Source organism: Xenopus tropicalis, chromosome 2 (genome assembly GCF_000004195.4).
Source record: "Xenopus tropicalis strain Nigerian chromosome 2, UCB_Xtro_10.0, whole genome shotgun sequence".
Taxonomy (NCBI): Eukaryota; Metazoa; Chordata; class Amphibia; order Anura; family Pipidae; genus Xenopus; species Xenopus tropicalis.
In genome coordinates this window covers 148816862-148841886 of record NC_030678.2, presented here as the reverse complement: position 1 = coordinate 148841886, position 25025 = coordinate 148816862, and the positions used below count along the sequence as shown (strand labels likewise).

Genomic DNA, 25025 nt, shown 5'->3' with positions numbered 1-25025 from the left:
TTTTCAACACCCAATATTTAACAAAGCACTTTTCTGCGTCTGCACCCAGAGCCACAGTGTCAGCCAGGGTGCAGGCACAAACTTTCGGAGTCGAAATCTGCTTAGTGTGCCTGCACCCAGGCCAACGCAATGACTCGGGGCGCAGAGACAGAAGAGCACTGATTTAAGTGTGGGGCAGATTCTCTGCATGCATTTATCTGCACGCTGACACTTAGCTCCTACACTCTGATCAACTTTTGGATGTGCCTGCACCTATAGCCACTGTGTTGGCCCGGGTGCAGGCAAACGGAGCGGATTTCAGAGCCGAAACATGTGAGGATGCATTTTAGTGCCTAAATTAGCTCCATGTGCCTGCACTAAGGCCAAACGTAGTGGATACTGGCACATGGAAAGGCTTTTCAGAGCATAGATGCTGATTCTTGACCTGGGTTTATCTGCAGACCAAGAATTATTTGCTTATTATGAAGATTATGGAAGATTGCCTTCCCATAAATCGGAGCCTTCTGGGTAACCGGTTTCTTGATAATGGGTCCCATACCTGTATATACATAAGTTATGTCCAACCAGAATCCCTCCAGCTGGCCACAGGCTGGTTGGTTGGATACTGTATTCAGTAGTACAGTCTGGTGATTGTATCACGTGCATAACCTTCTGTAATTAATTTATATAGTTGGCTGTCAGGGAGGTTTCCAATATCTATCCGGGAAATTGCACTGTTAATAAACAACTGAATTAGGCCATCACCTTTCTTTATATCTGGTGCTATTCTTGTGATAAATAGACTATGACCCTTGTATCACTGTCACCTGATTTAAGTTAGTGCAAACAGAATAAGCAATAGGCTGACACCAGTATTGGCACTAATTATCTGGTCAGTTGAGGAGATAAGGCAGATCCAAAACTGAATTTGCTCTGAGCCACCCAGACCCAAAAAAGTTGTATTTATAAAAATGAATAAGTATAATATTAATTAGCTACTTTGTATATATTACATATGTGTCCCAGACCCCCTTCTCCATTTAGATTGTAAGTTCTTATGAGCAGGGCCTTTTTTACCTCCTTATCAGTCAGTTTTTGTAATCAACCTCTATGTTTGATGTATACACCCTTTCATTGTACAGCGCTGAGAAGTATGTTGGCACTTTATAGATAACAGTTAATTATAATCACAGTATACAAACCCTCCTCCCTTCACCCATTGTTTTTAGCCGGAGTCCATTATGCAGGGGGATTATCTGTGCACCAAACACTGAGTAGATTAGTTTACTGATTGTGATTGAAACAACTGGTTAGATGTATGTTCAGCAGGGTTGGAACTAGGGGCAAGCAGCAAAGGCAAATGCCTAGGGTACAGATGGGGGGGGGGGGTGCTTGACCAACAGGAAGAAGTGAGGGAGGCATCGAGGGAATGACTGGTGGGGAATTATACTGAAGAGGTGTGATGGTAGCAGCAAGAGGGGGCTGGGGAACAAGTGGGAGGTGGGATCCCGGGAGGTGTTGGTTCTTGTAGTATTGTAGCCTTGTATGCTAATACTAATTAACCCGGCTTTGTTGTTTAGTACAAGCATTATTCATTGAACTCATGTTAAACAAGAGGGTATACTGTCCCTTTAAGGGCGGGGACACACAGGGATTAGTTGCCACCACAAATCACAGCGATTTAGCCGCCATAGGCTAATATACAACTTGCTACGACTAACTGCGCACCAATTTGCAAGCGTACTAATTAGTTGCCAAGTCGTGACGACTAATCGCCCTGTATGTCTTCGCCCTACACTGCAGGCTAAGTAACAGACATGGCTTGTGAGCAAAAGCAATTTGTTCATGTTGCAAAATTCTGAGACAAATTATATTTTTCAGAGACCAAAACTTGTCCACTTAATGATGTTTGTAATCCAAACTGTTTAATGATAACATTACCCACTAGTGACACCATGGGGCCACAGGTTCCCACTCAGTGCCTGAGCTCAGCAGGGAGATGGTGCTGGGGAGGCAGTGACCCTCGGGGTGCTGGGGAGACCGTAACCTTTGGGTGCTGGGGAGACAGCTTTAAATATCTTATACAATTATTCACGCTCCATAAAATACGCTTTTCTAGATCCTCAGCCTAAAAGCAGCAATTTAAAAGCTCCTCTTCATGTTTGTGCAGTGAGTGTCACCTGGTGATAAGCGATAAGATCAAAAGAAAATTATAGATCAAAGGTGTTTCCATTTGTGCAGATAAGATATCTCCCGTAAGGCAGCCGGCCCGGCATACATTAGCACAGGCCAAGCGGCATGCAATCAGTCTCAAGTGGCTCATTAGAAATTCTCAGCAAAGTTTGCATTCGGTATTTGTGTGAGTAGCATCTGGTGGATTGTAGCACAAGATTTAACTTAAGCTGGCCATACACGCGGCGATCTGACGATGTTTCGGTCGCACGAAACATCGTCAGATCCGCCACACACAGTCAGGGCTGAAACAGCAGATAAGGAGGTAGAAACAATAGGATTTCTACCTCCTTCTGCCGATTCAGCTCTGAAGGGAGATTTTGGTCAGGCGCCTTCTATGGTGCCCGATCAAAATTTTCTAACCTGGCCGATCGGCGAGTCGTCCGATATCAGCAGCCTCCTGCGATATAGGTCGACTCGCCGACATGCCATACACACACTGAATATCGTACGAAATGAGGTTTCATACGATAGTATCGGTGCGTGTATGGCCAGATTTACAGCCTCTCTCTAAAGCTGGCCAGGCATGGGACAATAATATCATATTCTGCCTGAATGACTTCAACATCTTTGTTCATTGGCTATTGCCTGATATGTCAATGGACAGCTGGAAAGTTTTAGCTGCTGATATGCCACATGGGCCAGTGTATGGTGCAGTTTATGGTGCATTGGCAGATAAGGAAATAAAAGCAACAGTAAAATGGAGACAAGGCTCTGCTCTGCTTTTTTTTCCCCTGGGACAATGCATTTTTTTACTAAAATGAGCACCAGGTGGGGGAAAAACTTGTAACTGATTTAGTAGGAGTACCTAGTATATCTGCCCCCTATAATTAGCCACTTTATTTAGGAAATAATAATTTTTTAACATTTTAAATTCTGCAGTATAGAGAGAGTGTTCAGAAACAGAAATAATGTGAATGTTTACATGAGGCAGGTTTACATTTACAAAAATAATGTAAATCAATGACAACCATCTGTACATATGTTACACTAAGTTGTATTGATATGCCCTAAATAAACAATATTACTTTAATTGCACTTATCCTGTATGTCTCCAAAGGCTAATCAGAGATGGGACCAATCATTGCAAAAGGTCAAAGTATAAACATTATCTTTTGTGCATTATGAAGTCCTACCTGTACTCATGGTAAATATCCGTAATATCAGGTAAAGTAAGAAACCAGTAATCTCAATAATAAATAAAAGGAAAAAGAGGACAGAAAATCGCACAGCCGTTTACTGATAAGATTTGCATAAAAATCACCATAGCGCACTTAAGGTGGCCATACACGCACCGATATTATCGTACGAAACCTCGTTTCGTACGATAATCGGTGCATGTATGGCATGTCGGCGAGTCGACCGATATCGCAGGAAGCTGCTGATATCGGACGACTCGCCGATCGGACCAGTTTGAAAATTTTGATCGGGCGCCATAGAAGGCGTCTGACCAAAATTCTCCTTTCAGAGCTGAATCGGCAGAAGGAGGTAGAAATCCTATTGTTTCTACCTCCTTACCTGCCGATTCAGCCCTGAATGGTGTGTGGTGGATCTTACGATGTTTCGTGCGACCGATGGTCGTACGAAACATCGTCAGATCGCCACGTGTATGGCCACCTTTAGTAGCGTGTACTTATATTGTACAGATATCGGACCCCTTATCTGGAAACCCATTATCCAGAAAGTTCCAAATTACAGAAAGGGCATCTCCCGTAGACTCCATTTAATCAAATAATTCACATTTTTAAAAATGATTCCCTTTTCTCTGTAATAATAAAACAGTACCTGTACTTGATCCCAACTAAGATATAATTACCCCTTATTGGGAGCAGAACAGTCCTATTGGGTTTATTTAATGGTTAAATGATTCCCTTTTCTCTGTAATAATAAAACAGTACCTGTACTTGATCCCAACTAAGATATAATTACCCCTTATTGGGGGCAGAACAGCCCTATTGGGTTTATTTAATGGTTAAATGATTCCCTTTTCTCTGTAATAATAAAACAGTACCTGTACTTGATCCCAACTAAGATGTAATTAACCCTTATTGGGGGCAGAAGAATCCTATTTGGTTTAATTACTGTTTAAATAATGTTTTTAGCAGACTTTAGGTAGGAGATCTGAATTACGGAAAGACCCCTTATCCGGAAAACCCCAGGTCCTGAGCATTCTGGATAATGGGTCCCATACCTGTATTTTAAATAGTGCTCCTAGTCCGTTACTAGTAATTTATTCTATTGTAATTCTAAGAACATTACCCATGATGACCATGTTAGTTCCTCCATATACATAATGGCTCCCATTTCTTTAGTCCATTCAATCACAGTGGGTGCGATAGGTGCTTTCCAGTGTCGGGGAGAACTGTTCTAGTTGCCCGTAGGCAAAAACCTGCTAATGATCTATTCTATTTAGAGGCCGAACCTGGGAGCATGGAAAGTAGGCCAAACTATAACTTGTGATTTAGCCCAAAAATGTACGAGACCAAAGTGTGCCACTGTCACCACTTATTTTGTGGACGGTTGAGGTTTTAGATCATAGAGGAAGCAGGGGGAACAATGTGGCCCAAGGCCCTTTAGTTTTGGCAGGGGTTGCTGTATATGCTAATGGTTTGGCATTGATAGACTTCATTTTCAGCCCTAACAGACTCTGATATAATGTGAACTTTCTGTCAGTCTCCCTCCTGTTCCCCTCTACTGCTAAGTAGGGATGCACCGGATCTAGGATTCCGCCTTTTCCAGCAGGATTTGGATTCGACCGAATCCACACTCGTGGCCGAACTGAATCCAAATTCTTAAAACCATGTGACTTTTTGTCACATAAACACAGATCTTCATTTACATACGCAAATTAGGATTTGTTGGTATTTGGCTGAATCTTTTACAAAGGTATAAGGTGGCCGTACAAAGGCAGATTTAAGCTACCGATTCGAGTACTTTAGACTCATTTGGCTGGTTATCTGCCCATGCATGGGCCTCCCTGATCGATATCTGTCTGAAAATTGGACTGGTGTCATTTGGGTAGGTTTAATTTTCCTGTTGGATTGGGGTCCACCATAATGAGCCAATGCGGACCCAATCTTACAGGAAAATTAAATTTGCCCAATCAACCTGTCCGATTTTCTGACAGATATCGATTGGGAAGGCCCGTCAGATCCGATGCTGCTTATAATTTGCATTATACCAATCTGAAATAAACTCATTTGAAATTAAGAATCCTTTGTGTAAACAAAATAGTTTATTAGCTTCTCTTAGCTCGTGTTGTGAGAGCGACAGGGAGAATACACTGATATTACACACAGCACGCACCAGATAAAACCCCTTTTAATATAATACATCTATTTTTCTTCAATCGTTTGTCCCAATTATGTGCTTGATGTGCACAAGGGGCAAATGTTCCCCTCTAAGATCACCAATTGAAAATGCGTAATTACTATCATTTCCCACTGCTTATTTACAAAGATATGCCCGGGCCATTAAAATATAATAATCATTAGGCTAAAAGCATTTAATTGCACATTACTAAGCATATTCTCCCATCAGAGTTTCCTTAAAAAGCTCTGCAGAAGCCCTGGGTGAAGGCGCCACTGTGTAAGGAAAACTCAGCATCTGCTTTAAAATCGAAATAAAAACCTGCTATGAATTTGCCTGAACAAATATCCCATCAAGTAAAGGTTTATGTAGCACCCAATGCCACCTCTCTCTGCCACTGGCACCGGGCTAACCCATAAGGCTGCCGCACAGTAGTTATTTCACATACAAACTAAACTATATCAGGGTTAAGCAACCACTAACCCTGCTGGTAGGATGGATTCTGGGAATTGTAGTTCCACAGCCAGCACACCAGCAGATGCCTGCCCCAGCTCTATAAATATATAATAAAATATACTCATAGAAAACCCCATTTCTAAGTTTAAAATAAGGCACAAGGTTGAAGGACAAGGATTGCCAGGGCTGTTCCACTTTACATGTGCTCGGGGTGGTTCTGCAGACACGTTATGAATTCTGTTACTGGCTTTCCCTCGTAGCAGATCTGATAGACTGCCGTGAAGAGCGGGAACCTGGGAAGGAGACAAGCAGACAGGATGAGGGGTTATAGCCATATTTCTTGCACGACAGTGATCGTTATCAGCACCTAAAGGCCACCCTCCCAGAGATACAAAGTGACTATAAGATCAATGAGGCACATACATAAAGTCGAAACGCACTCAAGAATTTAAATGATGCCTGCAATCTGATCAATATTTAAAGTGCAAAGCGTCAGGAAACACAAGATCAAAGAGATCTCAGACTACTGTGCAGCTTCTGCCAGGGATTTTGAGCAGGTGGCAGTAGTGATAACTGGCAGTCGAGCTTTGCAGAATAATGGAGACCTGTGTAGTATAGTCCATATGCACATTGAGATCCACTCATCTTCTCCCGCTATACCCACCTAAGGTGGGTGATATTGTTTGCTGGAGACATGACTGGTAAGTTCTGTATAAAGGGACACATTAAATTCCCCAGTGTCACCTATAAAGACAACCCAAGGCAGGTGAGGTAGGAGATAAAAGTATATAAATATGCTAGATATGTAAGATATAAAATATAAGTTCAATATCCATCTTACAAAATCACATGACATGATAATGGTGACTAGCTAAGCCCCCACATGCACTTTGCTGCTTGCACAGTTGTAACCACAGAGTAAACAGAAAGCTATAAAAGGGGTGTCATTTACCCTTGAGATAAGGTATGCCATCCTCTATAAAAGGCTGAGACTTTCAGGGTCTCCCCTGAAGCTGTTTGTGACACATTTCAGCTGTTGTCTCAGAGTCTTGTTCTATAATAAGGTTCTGGTAAATTAAAAAGTACCAACACGGGCTAATTACAACCATGGGTACAGGAGCCATCAGACCGAGGACTGCATTGGCTCATTGATCCGATGGGAAAATCAAACCTGCCTGATTGACACCTATCCGATTTTTCAGCCAGATAACGATCAGGGAGGCCCCATACACGGCAGATACGCTGCTGTATGGGTCTAAAGGTGGGCATACACGTTAAGATCCGCTCACCTGGCGAGGTCGCCAAGCAAGCGGATCTTCTCCCAATATCCCCCATGGGTGGGCGAAATCGGGTGAATTCAGGCTAATTCGGTCGTTTGGCCCTGGGGCCAAACAATCAAATTAGAACAGCGGTAATAGGCGCAATTGGTTCGGGGACCAATGCAGTCCCTGATCCAGCTAAATTTTTTAACCTGCTCGATCAATATCTGGCCGATTTTAGGCCAGATGTCAGTCGGGCAGGCCTGTTGTTTGTGCCCCATACATGGGCCAATAAGCTGCCAAATCGGTCTAAGGGACTGATATCGGCAGCTACAACTGGCCAGTGTATGGCCGCCTTTTGCCTACTGCACGCAACACCTCTGCCATATGCTACTATAAAGAGACTAAATTAAGACAAAAATATGGGGTTTAGAGGAGAACCCGATAGGAATGGAGGGAGGAAAGGAATAGGGAATGGCAAAAGAAGTCTCATGAAAACTATTGAAAAGAGGTTTAGCATTAAGATAATGCAGGTCAAGGTAGAGAAAATTTAGAGAGTGCAAAGTGGCTTGAAAGAATGGACTGTAATAGCCAGCAAGCTGGGGAATAGAAGAATTAAGGGATAAACACAAATGAAATGAAGGGGCTCAGCAGAGGGTACAGATGCAGTGTCTTTCATACTTGTTTGAGGTCCAAAAAGGATGAAACAGATGAAAGAGAAAGGGGAAGACGGAATTAGAGGAAGTGAATGTACAGTAAGTGGCAGAACATAATGAGAGCTAATGCAGAATATAGGGATTTGTCAGCAGAAGGAGGACAGTTTTGTGGTGAGCTGTTTTGTGCTGTTATGCATGTCAACTGGAAACGCACATGATTCATATATGAAGTAACATACTTTTCCAAATGATTTACACTTCTATATGGCTACTTATAATACTTAGTGCAATGCAGTTACCTAGGACCAATAAGTTGGTGGCTAGGGGCCTGGCAGGCTAAGTGGCCCCAAGGAGATGAATCAGTGGTCACTCCGCATATAAGTGCACTTTTTATATAAAGCTTTGATGTAATTTGTACTTTTTCGTATTAAAGAACTGTTCAGTTCCAGCAATCATCTTTGCCTACATTCCTTCTCATTGTACCAACTATACGGATGTGTGCATAGGACTATCCATCAACCCCAGTGGAGGAATTTTTAGACATCAATATAAATAAACGATGGCGATGATTAGTTGGCCCTTATTTATGTCTATATCTATTTATCTGCATACAAATATAGAGATTATCATTATATATTTCTGTATAGAAAGCTTGTTGTACATATAACACAAGAGAGCTATTAGGCCCATGAATCTCTGCAGATAGCAATAAACAGTTTTATGCAATTTTATTTTACAAGACATTCTCCATAGATCTCCACAGAGATTACCATAACAAAACAGTTTGTTACTGTCCATAACAGGTTGCTGTTTTATAGAAGTCTGGGAACAATGCCTCTTTTAAACGTATGAGGCATCTACTAAATAGAGCATTAAATGTCAATACACTTATATGTTGATATGGTATGGTTATATGGTAATAGCAGTTGAGTTCCTGTGAAAACACAGTACACAACAGGCTGACATGGAATATTCCTGACACAGGGAGCTTATTTATGGTTGCTCAAGCCCTTGGAAACTCTTCATGAGTTTAACTCATGCTGGATTTGGGGCGAGCTTTGGTAACGAAGAAAAGTTTGTAGGCGCCAAAGTTTTTGTTTGTTACAAAAGCCCAATTGGGAAAGACTGCAGAAATAGCTGTGCTTTTTTACACCTGAAACCCTGTGTGAATTAGCAAAGTTCTCGAGCAATCATAAATCAGGCCCTAAGTCATCAGAAGAGAGGGCCCTTTTGTGGCCTGGCAGTCTTATCGAGCCCTGGCCTTATGGCCAATGGCATACAGTCATTTTCTCAGAGAAAAGCCGATTTGCTCCCTTCCCTTCCTCTTCATGAATATCTGTGCACAGTCAGACACAGGACTGGGCCCCCACCACACACTGCGGATTTTGCTGCATCAAATTCCAATCCCTTGCCTGATATGCTGAGCAGATAGCAGTACTGTATTTAGGTCTGGTGGAACCCTAGGCACTGAACTTAAGTAAGCCCTCAGTTTGCGGAAGTGACATGATGACCAGTTATGTGTGACATCACTCCCACCCCTGCGTTTTGCAACAATACACCTTTGGTGGCAGCTGGGGTGATTTATTTATTGTTCTTACCAAAAAATTATTATAAAGGCCCTAAGGGCCACCCCAGGGGCGCTGCTGCAATGAGGTGAGCTAAGAAACTTGCCTCAGATGGCAGCACCCCTGAAGTTACTAGTGGCAGAAAAAAGCTGCTCCTGGTAACTGAAAGAGCCAAAATTCTGCTTTTTAAATTGGAATTTCGGCTCCTCTAGTGCAAAATGCACTGCACTAGATATGCAGCCCCCCTCTGACGCAAAAAAACACGGAGGGGCGGCATCCCCTAGGGCGCCTCAGGGCAGCACTAGGGGCCGAAATGCCTCTGGCCACCCCCATAAATCTGCTGCCCTAGGCATTGGCCCTCGGATGCCTATATATAATATGGCCCTGGCAGATAGAGCCCAGGTCAGAACTGAACTAAGGTTCAGTTCTGATTAATTCTAAGCCATTCTGCTCCTCTCCTTTGCCTGTGCTTACATATACAATGGCCACTTACTTTCCCACCAAGTTCTTGTTTTTCAGAATGTGATTTAGTTCTGCCGAGGTCTGTGGTCCCTGTAGCTTCTGTCCGTTCAGCATCTCTTGTTCCAGCTGTTCTATAGACTAGAGCAAAAGGAGACCTGTCTGAGATTTACACTGACCGTGCCAAATAAACAGAAAACAATCAATAAAGTCTTGGGATAACTGACCGCCCTCACCAGGCTGTGACAAACATGCTTGCCTTTTAAATGTTTAATGACTCCAGTTACAGTCAATATGGCTAAAATTAGAAGAAGCATAAAATACAATAAACAGCTCCAATAAAAAAACAGCGATTTCAATTTGTGTGACGGGTTCTCTTCTCCAAGCCACTAAGCTGATTGGGAGAGCTCTCTTAGAGGGGCCTTTGTTATTTTTACTGTGCTGTAAATTAAAAGGGGCAATAAACACCTCCCAGTAAATTAAGGTGGAAATGGGCTTTGGGCAGTAAATTAAAAGGGTTATATATTTCCGCCAGTAAATTAAAAGGCATGTTTATCTCTCCCACAGGAACCTCCAGTATAATTCCTGAAGCACACTGAGCTGTGATACTAACTGTTTATACAGTAACGGTGACTATTACAGAATCTTTCTATTCTATATGAGCCACTATTTATCATTATTACTACTAAGAACAAGCATTTAGAAAGTGCCAACATATTCTGCAGTGGTGTTCTTCACTGTCACCTCATGCAACTTACCCTCCTATTACTGGAAGTCTCACAGTGCATCATGGGTTTGTAGCTTTCCCGTGCAGTATTACTCCCTAATGTGATGGCGGATTCAGCACTTTTTTAAGAAAAGCCCTAGCAGTGCTTTATTGTACATCTAAGGACTTTTTTCCGCCCACAAATGCAGTGAGCAAAGTGCACAGTTACTTTATTAAACTGTAACCCACCACAGAGTTCTATATATAAGAACAGAACCCACAGCTTGGTCAGTTGGTGATGCCTAATATCCTTAGGAACTATGGTAGGGGGTTCATTATCCATTCTGTGCTGAGAATCAACATGCATTATTGGCTCTTACCTTTCCGGTCCGAGCAAAAGCTTCACCAACTTTCCTGTTCCTCCCGCCATAGCATGTAGTGATGAGGTCAGCGACGCCGCAGCTCTCCAGGAAAGTGGCAGACGTGACTGATCCTGAGCAGAAAAGCTTGGCGAAGGCAATCATCTCCATCAGCCCAAGGCGGATTACGGCCGCTTTCGTGTTATCCCCAAATCCAAGCCCATCACAGAAGCCAGCTCCAACAGCAACAATATTCTGTCAAAAGAAGGGTATAAATTAGAATAAACATTTCCACCATCCAGGCAACCTCATTAATGATGCTTTCGACTTGGAAATGCCACTGTGCCATTTGCACTGAGATTCAGGAAGGCATTCAATAACGGCACAAAGCATGGCTAGTCAAACAGTAGGGCGTACAGAAATGTACAGCAGCCTAGAGAGACAGCCGGGCGAGTGGAACCAGTGGAGACAGTGGCTGAAAGTGATTCACTTGTTGCTGGTGAGATGGCACCTTTTCTGGTGGACTACTCTAATATTAAACATTTGCACAGTGGGCAGATATCTGGATTTAGTTGCCACAGGGCTACTGCCTACTGATGTTTGTTTGCTGAAGCTCCATGGATATACAGTATGAGTGCCACATTCAGGGAAAGTGCATGTGACCCTAAAAACCCCAAAACAGTGTCTCAGCCAGGCGAGCCTGACATGCAGTTCAAATTCAAAGTGAAGGGTCTCTGCAGGCAAACCTTTGCTCTGGTTTCATTGAATAAAATAATGAAAAGTTGCTAAAGGCAAAGCTTCCAACAAAAATATTTGATTTCTTTATAAATTCCATGATTTCCAGCACAACAGTATGGGAAGCTGGATTGGACACATGCAAAGAGTTAAGCAGGTGACATCCCCAAGCGATATGCCCACATATGGGTGGGCGATATTGGGCTAATTCGGTGGTTTGGCCCAAACACGGGCAGATCAGTCTAAGCCGAATCAGTCTAAAGGAACGATATCAGTAGCTAAAATCAACCTGTGTATGGCCACCTTAAGAGATTGGCAAAGGGGAGGGCACATCCTTGGCCCAGAATCAGAATGATTGTAGCAGATCCAGTGACAAAGTATGGAATTTTCTTTAACTATATGAAAATATATTATATAAGGTTTATATTCATTTATTATTTTGTTCAATAAAACAGGCAGGCAGGGCTTTTTTTTACCCAACAGTGCCCATACACCTCACCTGCCTGGGCCCCCATTTCCACCAGGTTTTTGCTATTTCTGGCTCTTAATATATCTCAATATATCAAACAGATCTCACTTTAGTACTTCCTGGTCCTGCAGAGCACAGGAAGAGCTTAGAAAACTAATAAACTGTTTACTGAGAGGACCTCTGATAATTACAAAGGCTGCAGAACATAGGGGTTTGTTTGTTTAAAAGTAGATAAGGAACTCAAATGTCTTAGAATGGCAAAAAATTAAGAAAATATGGATTTTATCACATTTATTGTGTTCATATTTAGAAAAGCTCTGAATGAGCAGATCTTATCTACAGCTCAATATTGGGGTTGTTTCTTCATTGGGGTTCACATTGTGAACTCAGTGCAGGCTGATGAGTTAGCATCACATCTAATGCTTATTATATTACTGATCTGTACCAGCCTCTTACAGAGGATTACTTCTTCTGCTTAACTGCAGGCCGTGGGCAGAGAAATTCATTCTTACTTTGCTTAGATAGCAGAATTCCTCTGTAATGATCTGCTGCCTCACTGCACAGCGATGTCGCCTGCTATCACTTATTTATAAAGCACCCCCTATCCCAGGGCTTTGTTTGCTTAGGTGTAAATGTAATTGCTATTGAAAGCAGTGCTGCTTTAGCCCTTTTAAGGCTGATGTGCCATGGAATGATTAGTCGGCCGCTATAGATCTCTGCTACAGTGGGCAACTAATCTCTACGAAACGCCTTTCCACTGACAACAAAGGGAATCGAAGGTGAAAAGGCTACGGTTTTCCGAAGTCGCACAAAGTTTCCTCCTGCAGGTAACTTTGTGTGACTTTGGAAAATCAAAGTGATGTGTAGGCCTTCACAAGAGTCTTCGCTATCTGCCAAGGTGAAAGACTTTTCCTTTTTGCTTCCAGCAGCTGATCTGAAGGGTTTCCCTTTAACCAGTGAGTGGTCACTGCCTGGGGGAGCTCAAAGGCCATAGAGGGATCAGAAAGCAGCCCCCAGCCAAATTGTCTGATAAAAGGTAAATGCTTGTTCCCTGAAGCCTTACTTTTATTGTTAGAACCATGCTGTGACACATACCATAAAGTGGTCTGGCTGTGAAGGGACATAGTGATTTCATTCAATTCAAGAGCAAAAAAAAAAACCAATTTTTAAAAATACATTAAAATAAAACTCGTCACAAAATTTGTAATTAGGAACCACTCACACAGGACTTAAATATAGAAATCTACATCATTTTATTGTAATTATTGTTATTATTATTTCTATATTTAGGTCCTGTGTGAGCAGATCTTATTTACAGATATATACGTATAGGCAGCATTAGAATGTTCACACTGGATTACATTTGGAAAGGAATAAAAATCAATCAACCACGCTTCCTTGCTGCTGGAAAAGCTATATCTATAGCCAAGTGTGCTCAGAGGCCAGAATATCAGGACTGACAGACAGCCCTGGGCAGTGCTGAGAAACTGTAAATTAACCTCTTGTTCAAACAATAGCAATGCAGGAACACAATCCAAAACCAACAAACACACCAGCAGGCCAAACACCGGGCCAAAGTCACTGCTCATTTGTATAAAGCATTTAAATAAAGAAAAAACCCAGGTCCTTTATCCTGCTGTGAGCTCATTATCATTCACACGCTGTTCCCTCCTCAGAAACCATTAAACATTCACATAACTGACACTGCTCAGCTGGCACCTCCTTGATTTGCATGGAAGGGGGAGAATGTGCATACAGGAATAGTTTTGGGGTGCTGGGACACAGAGGGGGAGCCATGAAATGTCCCGTTTACAAAATCCACATATAACATTGTTGAATAATTGGTACAGATTTTTTAAAAAGTCCAGTGAATTTTAGATATATTATATATTGTTACTGTTAACAGTTCAAGTAGGAAGTACAACTGGCACCTACCAATCAGGCACTGCCAAGATCTCATGGTCTCTATTAAACCAAAACATATTGGTGCCATAGTTATGACTTCATTGCAAATGGTCACATTGACATGAGCAGGTACTGACCAAGTCCGTAATGAACAGCACCAGAAGAATTCCTTTTATGATAAAAGGCCTTTATTCCAAGATGGCCAAAATCTGGACGGTACAAGCAATGTTTCAGGCCTCAACCATCCTCTTTTTCAAGCAGGTATTGACAACAAGCAATGATAAACAAGACCATAGGCTGCGCTCCTAGACTTGGACCTTTGTTTCTACCCTACTGGTACATTGTAAGCCAGAAAGGATTTGGCACTATGTTAAAGGACAAGAAAAGGCAGATTCACTGGATGGTGCCAATAAATACATTTCTACCAAGGACTGATTTGCATCTCTTACCTTCAGTGCCCCACAGATTTCCACTGTGTCCTTCTCTTCCACCACTGTGATACGGAAATTAGGGGTTTGGAACAATTCCTTCAGAATTTTGCCATGCTCTTTATTTTTACAGCCTAAAACAGAGAATGCCTTGTTACTCACAAGAAGGGGCCAGTCAGAGCTCAGGATCCAGCAATTTACTGCTTCCTTCTTTTTTTGTCAAAACATGTTACTTACCAATTGTCGTCTCGCAAAATTTCCCATCAGCCACTTCATTGGCAATGTTGGCACCCATTAGAACACTCATCTGGATTCCTAGCCTCTCCTGAATGATGTCTGAAATAAGACGCAGACCCTCTGGTCCCTCATCAACACCCTGGAAAGTTTCAGAAAGTCAGAACTGCAACAAGACAGGCTGTGTAAAATATAAGCATGAACCCTCCCCCCTTGTAAAACAAAAGGATATGTTCATCAAGGCATTTCGCATCAATAAAATGGCAAAAAACTGCAGGCTGAGTATTTTAGCACAGGCCATGGAACTCTGGGGTTTTACTCTCCCTAAGGTAAGGGTTTTGTGTGTGAATTCCTAAAACAGGAGAGAAGATGGGGCTTGTGATGCAAATGTAAATCTATTACTTGGTATAATGGGCGTAGCATACATGGTGACATTTAATAACATTTCAGGTGGCATCTCACAATATCTCAGGTGGCCTCACACATCATCTCCGGTGGCAACTCAAAATATCTCAGTTGGCATATCATAACAGAGCTGGCTCTTTGGAGACTATAGCATAAATGGTAACATATCTCATAACATCTTAGGTGGCAACTCATAATCTGATATGTTATGAGATCCCACCTGAGATGCTACAAGATGTCACCGAGTATGCTGTAAGTTGCCGCTTGAGATACTATGAGATGCCACCTGGGATGCTATAAGATGTCACCACGTATGCTTTAACTAAGATGTTATGAAATGCCACCAGAGATGCTATGAATTGCTACCTTGAATGCTATGAAATATCACTGTGTATGCTATGAGATGCCAACTGAGATGTTATGAGATTCCACCTGGAATGCTATGAAATGCCACCTGGGATTCTATGAAATGTCACTGCATTTGCTATGAGATGCCACTTGAGACCACGTATGCTTTAACTAAGATGTTACGAAATGCCACCAGAGATGCTATGAATTGCCACCTTGGATTCTATGAGATGCCACCTTGGATGCTATGAAATATCACTGTGTATGCTATGAGATGCCAACTGAGACGTTATTAGATGCCCCCTGTTATTCTATAAAATGCCACCTGGGATGCTATGAAGTGTCACTGCATATGCTATAAAATTAAATGGACCCATTTTCACTGCTATGAATAAACTTCTACAAAACACTCCTAAGAGTTCTTTTGTTGAAATAAATGAAGGTCAATGGTTCCAAGTAGGTAAAAGGTGAACAATGTACACAGTGAAATAACTTAATTCAACATGTTTGTGCCATCAGCTAGAAATGATTAACGCCACCAACGGGACAGCAACTGGAAAGAGCCAAATATTGCTGATCACTGCTTATAACACAGCACAAACAGAACACTCACCTTTATTAGAGACATGCCAAAGGCCTCTTTTTTCACATGTGCCTTTAGCTGGTCACATAACTTGCCGATAAACTGATGAGGAACAACAAAGATCAGAATATCTGCTCCTGCAGATGCTTCAAGTAAGTCAGGCACAGCCACCTAGAGAGGGGAACATCAGAACACAGTACAAGTCAGGCCACTTTCACTGTGCCATGTCTGATCTTACTGCAGCTCCATGACTCTGCAAGCTGAAGAGGACATATTGGGTATGACTAAACAGTGAAGCTGGATATGAGCTTAGAGAATGGGATCAGATGTTAGACCATGAAGACAGAACCTTTGGTGTGACTGTTCAGGAAGAATTACATACTCAAAACTTACATCCTATCTTAAAAGAAGTACTTGGGATTCTGCACTGATCCAAATAATTTGATACAATTAACAGTACTGACAGATGGTCCAATGGCAACCAGCTCAGAAGGGACACAAGTATAGAGGAAGCATGCCCAGAGGCTGCTGTGGGGCCCAGGGGGTAGTAGACTCAGTGGGGCACAGACTAATAAGCACTTTTAATATATGTCAATGGTCTTATACCTGAAGTTCTAGCGGGCCATAAAATGATTTTGCTGTGGGACCCAATACCTTCTAAATACACCCCTGCTGCTCTGCCAGTCTATGGTTTTACTAGAAAACTCTGCATGCTGGGTGCTGTAGCTGGGCCAAGCAATTCTTATCATAACCCATGGCTACATGGCTATGGCCATGAGCAGGCTGAGTATATACACAGCATCACATAATGAGCAGTATCCATACTGTATGTCTTGGTTCCCATGTACTAATATCATTGGCAACTGCATTGGCATGTTATTGATAGGCCTGTTAATGAGTAAGTGAGGGTATCAGAAGGGCATTTAAGGAATCACAATAGTTACTTTACACCTGCAGGTAAGGTATGCACAAAAATACTTCAACAGTTTATTTGTTTTAATATAAATATAATAACAATCAATATGCTTCTGGCTGCAGCTAAAATATTGTGCTCTTTGGGGTTCTATGGTACTTTTCCTATTATGAAAGTGGTTTCTAGATCAATGGATTACTTTTGTGCAGTAGTTTATAAAAAAAGATGTCCTAAACTGTTTATTCAAACAAGTCCAGTTGCTTTAAATTTATTTATACTAGATATGTTTATTCAAAGTTGAATTGCCATTTACATACAAGAGCCAATATTAGCAATAATGTTGAAGAGGTGATTAAAGGACTGAAAAGGGATCGATTATAAAAACAAAAATATGAGTGATTTATCTCTGGAAAAAAAGCTTTATAGTCAATTGAAAAAAAAATTACATTATTCTTCACTATCCCTCTCTCGGCAATGTGTCTCTCTACATGCAGGAGGTGTAGTCAGATTGTGGCTGACAGGCCAAATACATTGGTGTGTGCTCATTTTGACTAGACAATGTATTAGAATGTATTATAATTGACTCCACAAAGCTGCATGTAGAGAGACAGATTACTGAGAGGGGGATAGTAAAGAGTAACTTGATTATTCCAAAAAAGGTACAGAATTTCTAACTGATTATATTAAATAAACAAAATGAATTCTGTGAATGAATTCCAAAGGACTCCAAGAAAATCCCATTTACATTGGTTTATGGGTTTAACTGAATATATTGAAGTCTTTTTTTTTCTGACTGGGAATAATTAAGGCAGCACAGGACTGTGCGAAACTGTGGACCCCCAAGACCTATTATAACTCATTGCCAGTGAAAGATGAGCCTTTTAGCCCCATAATTCAATCATTTGCCTTCAATGTAAACAAAGCAGCCATGACATTCCTGTTTCTGTGCAGTGGGGCCACACAGGTTTTGTTACTGGAGTGGCTAATGAAGTGTCCTTGGTATATGATAATCTCACAGACTCCCTGGAATCTCAGTGCTAGCTCAGCACATGCATTTATATGCTGCTGATACTGTGCATCGTTTTTTGTTTGCTGAACTCGCTGGTGTTGCACAACTTTCTGTTAGCAAATCCCTAAGGATAAAAATGATCAAACTCTTCATTGTGATGAAGTAAATGTGCCAAAGGCCAAGGGGATGCCCAGCTCACTTACCACGTTGGCTGGAAGCTTGTGTCCGGGGAGGTATTTGACATTTTCATGGTCTGAGTTAATGATTTCTGTGAGCTTCTTCCCCCCAATTAATTCCTCAAAGACCCACATCTTCACCACATTGTCAAACTGAGGGAGTCTCGCTGCATTGTCTCCCACGATCTTTGCTATGGCCGATCCCCTGAGGTAACAACAAATGAAGCAGTTCAGTATTCTAGAATGAAGAGGCTCTGAAAACACAGACTGATTATATTATTCTTTATTTACATAGCCCAATGTATTCTGCAGCACTGCACAGAGATTATATATTGTTCATTTCAGTCCCTGTCCCAGAAACTCTGTTAATGACCCCTGTTGCATGTAAGCATGGCGGTCACTGGCAGAAAGGAAGCAGCAGTCACCCCATCCTGCCTTAGAATCCCAGCAAAACCCACCTAAGTGTGTGGCTTAGTAGAACATGATCCAAGAAAGTGGGCACAGCTAAATTGAAATGGAAGCAACAGCTGCTATTCACTGACTTTAGCAGCAAAGACTTGTGGGAAATTTGGATGTACAACAGAGCTACAAGTTAATGATTGCCTCTGACAGAGGATTGGGCCTCCAAGATTAAAGGAATACTGTCATGGGAAAACAGGGGGATAACCATATTCTTCATTTCCCAGGGTGCCACAGCCACGTGACCTGTGCTCTGATAAACTCCAGTCACACTTTACTGTGACTAAAACATAATCTAAAATTGCAAAGCATAGTCTGGAAACAGACATTTCCAGCGTTTCTGCTCTATAATAACATTCCCTGTAGCCTGGCTACTACTGCAGCTACTAATACTGGAAGCCAAGAAAAACTTGCTTAACTGATCCACCACAAGGGTGCCCTGCAGGTAAGTGGCCAAGCACATCATTAACAGAACTGGGGAATCTAAAACATTGCTCTAGGCCTTTAGGGCACTGAGACCAGGAATACTATACTCTGGTAACTTTTAGAGTGGAATTCCTGGTATTTTAACTGCATATTTAGTATAGCTGGTTGCTAATGCCCCTGCCCCCCTACCCTGCACCAAACACAGGAAGGGTAAGTGTGTGTGTCTGTGCAGAGTGGGGAATGGGGACAGCATTGGGTCTTTCTCTTTGGGCTCGAAAATGCTAATGTCTGTCCCCACATCCCATAATGCCTGTTTTATGCTTAGTGCTTGTGCCGCCTCTCCTGTAGGAAAGTGACAGGTAAAGACTACTACTGGGCTGCCTGCGATAGTCTCTCTTTAGTTATTGCTGTAGTCTCAGTCTATTTCTTCATGCCAGCCAAAATGTATAATGAGACATAGTCACTGGGTGATTTAATTATGTAAAATCTGTAAATTTACCAATTAACCATTTGTTGGGCCGTGGCTCGAAGAAAATATCATTGCCAACCCACTACTGAGTGCCGCGCATGCTGTTCAGTGGCATTTGCACATTTACTTATGCAGAACAATTACATGTCAGGCTTAATTACATTTTGCACTGAATCTCTGCTCGTTTTTTCTTGCTCGTCTCTAGACTAAGCACCCTTCATTAGGCGCATGGAACTTTAGCAAGAACTAATCGGCCTCTTTATGAAATGCTTGTCGAGAGCTTGGATAAAGAGAGAGAGGCTTTTATTCACTTGGCAGAGCATTTCTCTCCCTGCCATTACAGATATTACTCTCTGTGTGCAATGGGTACAGCAATGGGGCCACTGACTGTGTGCATAACGGCATCGTCATACAGATCTATGGAGTGAGGTCCCTAAAAAGATCTTATTTTGGGGCCCTGTAACGTCTAATTATAACCACTAATTTGGAAAGCTCCTAAGAAAGGTGGCACAGTGCAGACCTTCAGTTATTCTATCAAAACTCCCAGAATGGCCCTAGTGCTGTGTATGCTGGGAGTTGTAGTAGAAATAACTGAAAGTTTATTCACACTGGTAACCAGGGCTTCATTAATACCAATACATTGGTAACTGCAGCTGTTATTAATAGAAAACAAAGATTAAAATATGGGAAGACTGGTATTTTTTCCAGAAAAGGTAGCAACCCTAGTATACACTGTATATGACAGTGCCAAGCATACAAGCCTCCAAATGTTGGGGGTTCTTGGAGCTATAATATATCAGTTGTAGGCATGAAACCTCTGATTTAGTTAAAATTACACCTTTCAGTTGGGGACCCCAGCTTTCCTGCACTTCCTGGGCCCGTCTCCTTACTGAAGGTGGCCATACACTAAACAACAAACAACATTTACTCCCGCCCTGTGGGTAACTGCTGTGCTATTTATTTGCTTTAAAATCTGCCAGAAATTAACTTTCATTGTAGTCTATGGTGATGGTCACACTACCATTGTAAACACACATGCAGCTTGCAGAGTGTGCAGAATCTGTTAAAGAAAGATGCACTGGAATAAAGCTTGAAATGGGTGCAAGTACGAGTTCAGTCTTTAATATCTAATAGAGATTGGCAGAACTTCACTCTGGCGGACTCTGGAGCTCTTTCGATGATAAATATGCCTTTTTCAGCCTAGTTATGAGGCAAACGAACAGCACTAGAAATGCACTGACACTGTTCCAAGCTTGATGCACCTTGAGCTATACACATATAGTGTGGGACATATACCTAGGAACAGTATGCTATGTCAACAGGAAACTCCTGTCTGATAGCCAGAAGCATATGCAGAACCATTCTCATGTCTCAGTAATAGCCAAGCTAAGCATTAAAGCTGAAACTAACAAATAGTTGTTTTAATACCAGAATGGATTCATTCTGAAGGTTATAAATGTAGGTTATAACCCCCAATCACTCCACCCCCTTCTGTTACATACAAATCTCACTTTCGGTCTTTTGTAACCCCCTGCCACAAAGTGAGATTTGCAGGTCAAATCTTACTTAGCGGGATTTGCAGGGGGAGGGGCGGGGGTTGGATGGACTGTGGGCAGGTTAATAATTGGGGCCCCTGAATAAAAATTTGAATCACCAAAATACATGTAAACGTTAAGTAAACCCAATAGAATTGTTTTGACACCAATATAATTTCATGCAGCTTAGTTGTCATCAAATACAAGGTTCTGTTTTATTATTACAGAGAAAAGGATATTATTTTTAAAATTAGACCCATTTGATTAAAATGGATTATATGGGAAATGGCCTATGAACAATATTTCAGTACAGGTATGCGATTCCTATTCCAGTTTTAGACATAACAAGCCTATTGGGTTTATTCAATATTTAAATGATTTTTAGCAGACTTCAGTTATGGAGATCCAAATTACAGAAAGATCCCTTATCCGGAAAATCCCAGGTCCCGAGCATTCTGGATAACAGGTCCCTTACCTGAATTTCACAGAATTCAGATGTTAGACAAGGTGCCAGTGCCCCATATCTTAGAGAGGAGTGCAGTGTGGGCTGAATAGCAAACCAATACAATAAGGCCCCTCTCCCACCAGAAACTCTATTTGCGCTATAAAAGAAAATCCAGTTTTCAGCATTTTTTTAAGGGTTTCATGGTTATTTGTACGTAGATTTGCTGATGAATACAATACTTGTTTAACCCTTTCTGTCCTCTGGGCCTGGCATTTGAAACAATGTGGGCTTCCGCTACATTGTTTCAGGAGTACAGAGAATAGAAACAGCACATTACATTCATAACATTTTTTTTCATTGGGCCACAAATGGATTTTGTGTGGATGTTGCCTTTAAGGACAATGTATCCTTTCCATTCTTTTCCCAGTAATATTTACATAATAACATTAGTTTCAGCTACAAATAATGTGTTTACCCTGTCTCTTCCGTCATTCAACCAGACTAACATTCAGCATTCCATAAGTTTCTGTGACGCCGCTAATATATACACCCTGCTCCCCAACAATGTCAATGTCCCATGATTTTATTTAAAGGAAAACAAATGTACAGATTCTTCCCAGCATGCACCTGAACGCAGAGTCTATTAATAAATGTAAGCATTTTTAAGTCATGGCTTGGGCCATAATAAATAGACTGATAAAAGTCACTCTCTCTAAATCTATAGTGAGCAGGGATGTCCCAGGTGCTTAGACCAGCGGTTCTCAGCTTGTGGGTCGGGACCCCTTTGGGGTCCTGTCTTAGAACAGAAACACCGCTCCTCTATGGTTGGGGGTCACCACAACATGAGGAACTGTATTAAAACAGCGCTGCGGAATATGTTGGTGCTTTATAAATAAATGTTAATAATAAGGGCCGCGGCATTAGGAAGGTTGAGAACCACTGTGCTATTCTCCTGGGGGAGACTAAATGCTTTAAAAGGCACAGGCTGGACATAAAAAAGGGGTTAAAGAAACACACTGGGTGTCATTACAGAGCAAGGTTACAAGTGGGAGACTTTGCCCCCACTCTCCTGATAGAAGGTCTTACAAACAGGACTTTGGTTCCCATGTGAAAAGTTCTAGAGACACAGCACTGTGTATACTGCCCATGGGAGGGGGGCTGCCTCTGTACCACTGCTCTATATGTACCAATGGGATTTCAGGCCATTTACATGGGCTATTGGTACTTGAGCAATTGCCCAGCCAAGCATGTGAATTTTATAGGCAAGGCACCCACTTTTGGGCAGATACTGGTGACCCTCCTCCTCCTAAGCCAACATATCAGGTTACAGATAGCCGTGTACAGTACTTGAATGCATTCCAGCCCAGCAATAATACAATTCATACAGCTCCCAGGATCCTCTGAAGGGCTTTGAAGGTAGGCTGAAGAAATGTACAGCTGTGCATAGCACTGTTAGCCAAGAGCATGTACAGTAGGGTTATTGCAGTACAGTAAGGCTATCGTAGCACAGTAGGGCTACTGTAGTATAGTAAGGTTATTGCAGTATAGTCGGGCTACTGTAGTATAGTAAGGCTATTGTAGAACAGTAGGGTTATTGCAGTACAGTAAGGCTATTGCAGCGGATTATGCCGATTCAACAACAAACAAAGGCTGAGCTGTCACTAAACCCAAAGCCGGATATCTACACGCAACTACAAATCGCACCAGCACTACTTCGTAGCGGCAGTACTTGCACTAGTAGGTAAGTGTCAGGGTGAGAGGAACAGGTGTGAGTCTCTGCAGCACAGAGCGCACCAAGCAGCCGGAGCCAACAGGGGGGCAGCCTTACAGAAAGTGTAATACAGAGCAGGATTACTGACCAGTTGCCAGAGCCTACGATGCAGACTTTCAGTGCCATTATGCCGGGGGGCTGCGGAGTGCCGTTCTGTAGTCGCCCTTGGTCAGTAGCAGCCAAACCCTTCAGCAAGTGCCGCGCTGCGCCCCCTCCCGCTTCCCTTTAGCCTCTCTGGCCATTTAAGCACGTGTGCTGCTGCCCATGTGAAACCCTGGCCCCGCCCCGTCCCACTCCCAGCCAATAGCACTGACTGTTTGCCCAGGGAGTCACCTGACTGTGCCGAGTTCTGGCTCAGCTTGTTTAGACTGGTCCCACTGTCCGGTACTGGGAGACTGGGGCAGCGTGAGGTAACGGCACGGTTCCGCCTCATAGATTGCAGGCCTGTAGGAATAGCAGCGCCGCAACCACTGGGACTGTAAGCCATTTTTTATAAATACATAAACACAAATACTTTGGGCCTAGTGGGACTTTGGTGCAGGCAAGGATTTTCTAAAAAATTGCGATTAGTCTTCATTTTGTGTAGTTTTTGAATACTTACTTTTCTCCAAGCAGCTCTCCAGTTTCAAACTTCAGCATTAATCTTGTTGCTAGGGTCGAAATTATACTAGCAACCAGGCAACTGACTGGAAGATAAATAGGAGGGGAACTGAATAAAAAGAAATAAAAATGTAGCCTCACAGAATAATAGTTATTTGGATGACAGGGTACTTAAAAGTTGCCCAGGAGCAGAAGAGGAAAACAAATAAAACAAACTAAAAAGGAAGGCCAACTGGGGTTAAAAGAACATTCTATACAAAAGTGGAAACTTACCATATTATACAGATCATTCATTAAAACTCCCACAACCCAAACCAGCCAATCAGATCATTTATGGGGCCAAACAGTACAACCGACTGTCTGCACCAATGGAAGAAATATCTGTTGGAAATGAGTAGTTGGCATTATGTACCCCTTCAGCCAGCAACATAGGAAATCATATAGGTTCTCTTTCATGTGCAAATACATAGGAGTCACTTAAACTTAACACAATGTTAATCATAGGCATAATTAAGCTGGTTTAGCATGATGGGAGTTCCCCTCTACCTTCCATTGTTATATAATACCAAGTGTTACAAAACACAGGTAATGCTGAAAATACACCCTAGAAAGTTTTGGGAGAGGAACTGCTGGTATTGGTGCTTCTGTCAGGCTTGTATTTGTCAAGGGGAAGAAGGGTTGTTTGGTTGCATCTCTGCCAAGAAACAATAGTCGCTGCTCTAGTTCCAATAACAAACAGGAAAAGAGCAGGTCTGAAAATCCCATTGGTCGAGGACCACTTTATCACGCTGATATGGCCCTTGGCTGAGAGGTCTCTGGTCACTCACACTATAGGATCATGCTGTGGGCCTACAAACTGGAAACATTTCTGCTGGTCTGGCAACCTTGCCAAATGAGTGATCCTTATATGTGTGGCCAGCACTACAGGAAGAGAGGACTATATCATGAACCTTCTTCTTATATTAAACAATATATGAGTTCCTTTAAGGACATGGCCCACTGTGAGATTAGTCACCAGTTTGCTACCACGGGCAACTAATCTTCCTGAAATGCCTTTCCACCAGCAATTAAGTGAATCACCAGTGGGAAGGCATACACGTCGCTTTGTTTCCTGAAGTTGTGCAAAGTTTCCTCC

At 42.2% G+C, this 25025-nt stretch overlaps 1 protein-coding gene across 1 annotated transcript; it reads right to left on the bottom strand.

The window, feature by feature from the left end:
* Positions 1-5431: 5431 nt before the first annotated feature.
* On the bottom strand, positions 5432-23469 carry gpd1 (glycerol-3-phosphate dehydrogenase 1). Its single transcript, NM_001006807.1, has 8 exons — positions 23379-23469; positions 18213-18390; positions 16118-16258; positions 14755-14893; positions 14539-14651; positions 11002-11235; positions 9950-10056; positions 5432-6269 (listed from the first exon to the last, which is right to left on the bottom strand). The coding sequence occupies exons 1-8, from the start codon at positions 23414-23416 to the stop codon at positions 6173-6175; spliced, it is 1047 nt and encodes a 348-aa protein (NP_001006808.1). The 5' UTR covers positions 23417-23469; the 3' UTR covers positions 5432-6172.
* Between the last annotated feature and the right edge of the window lie 1556 nt (positions 23470-25025).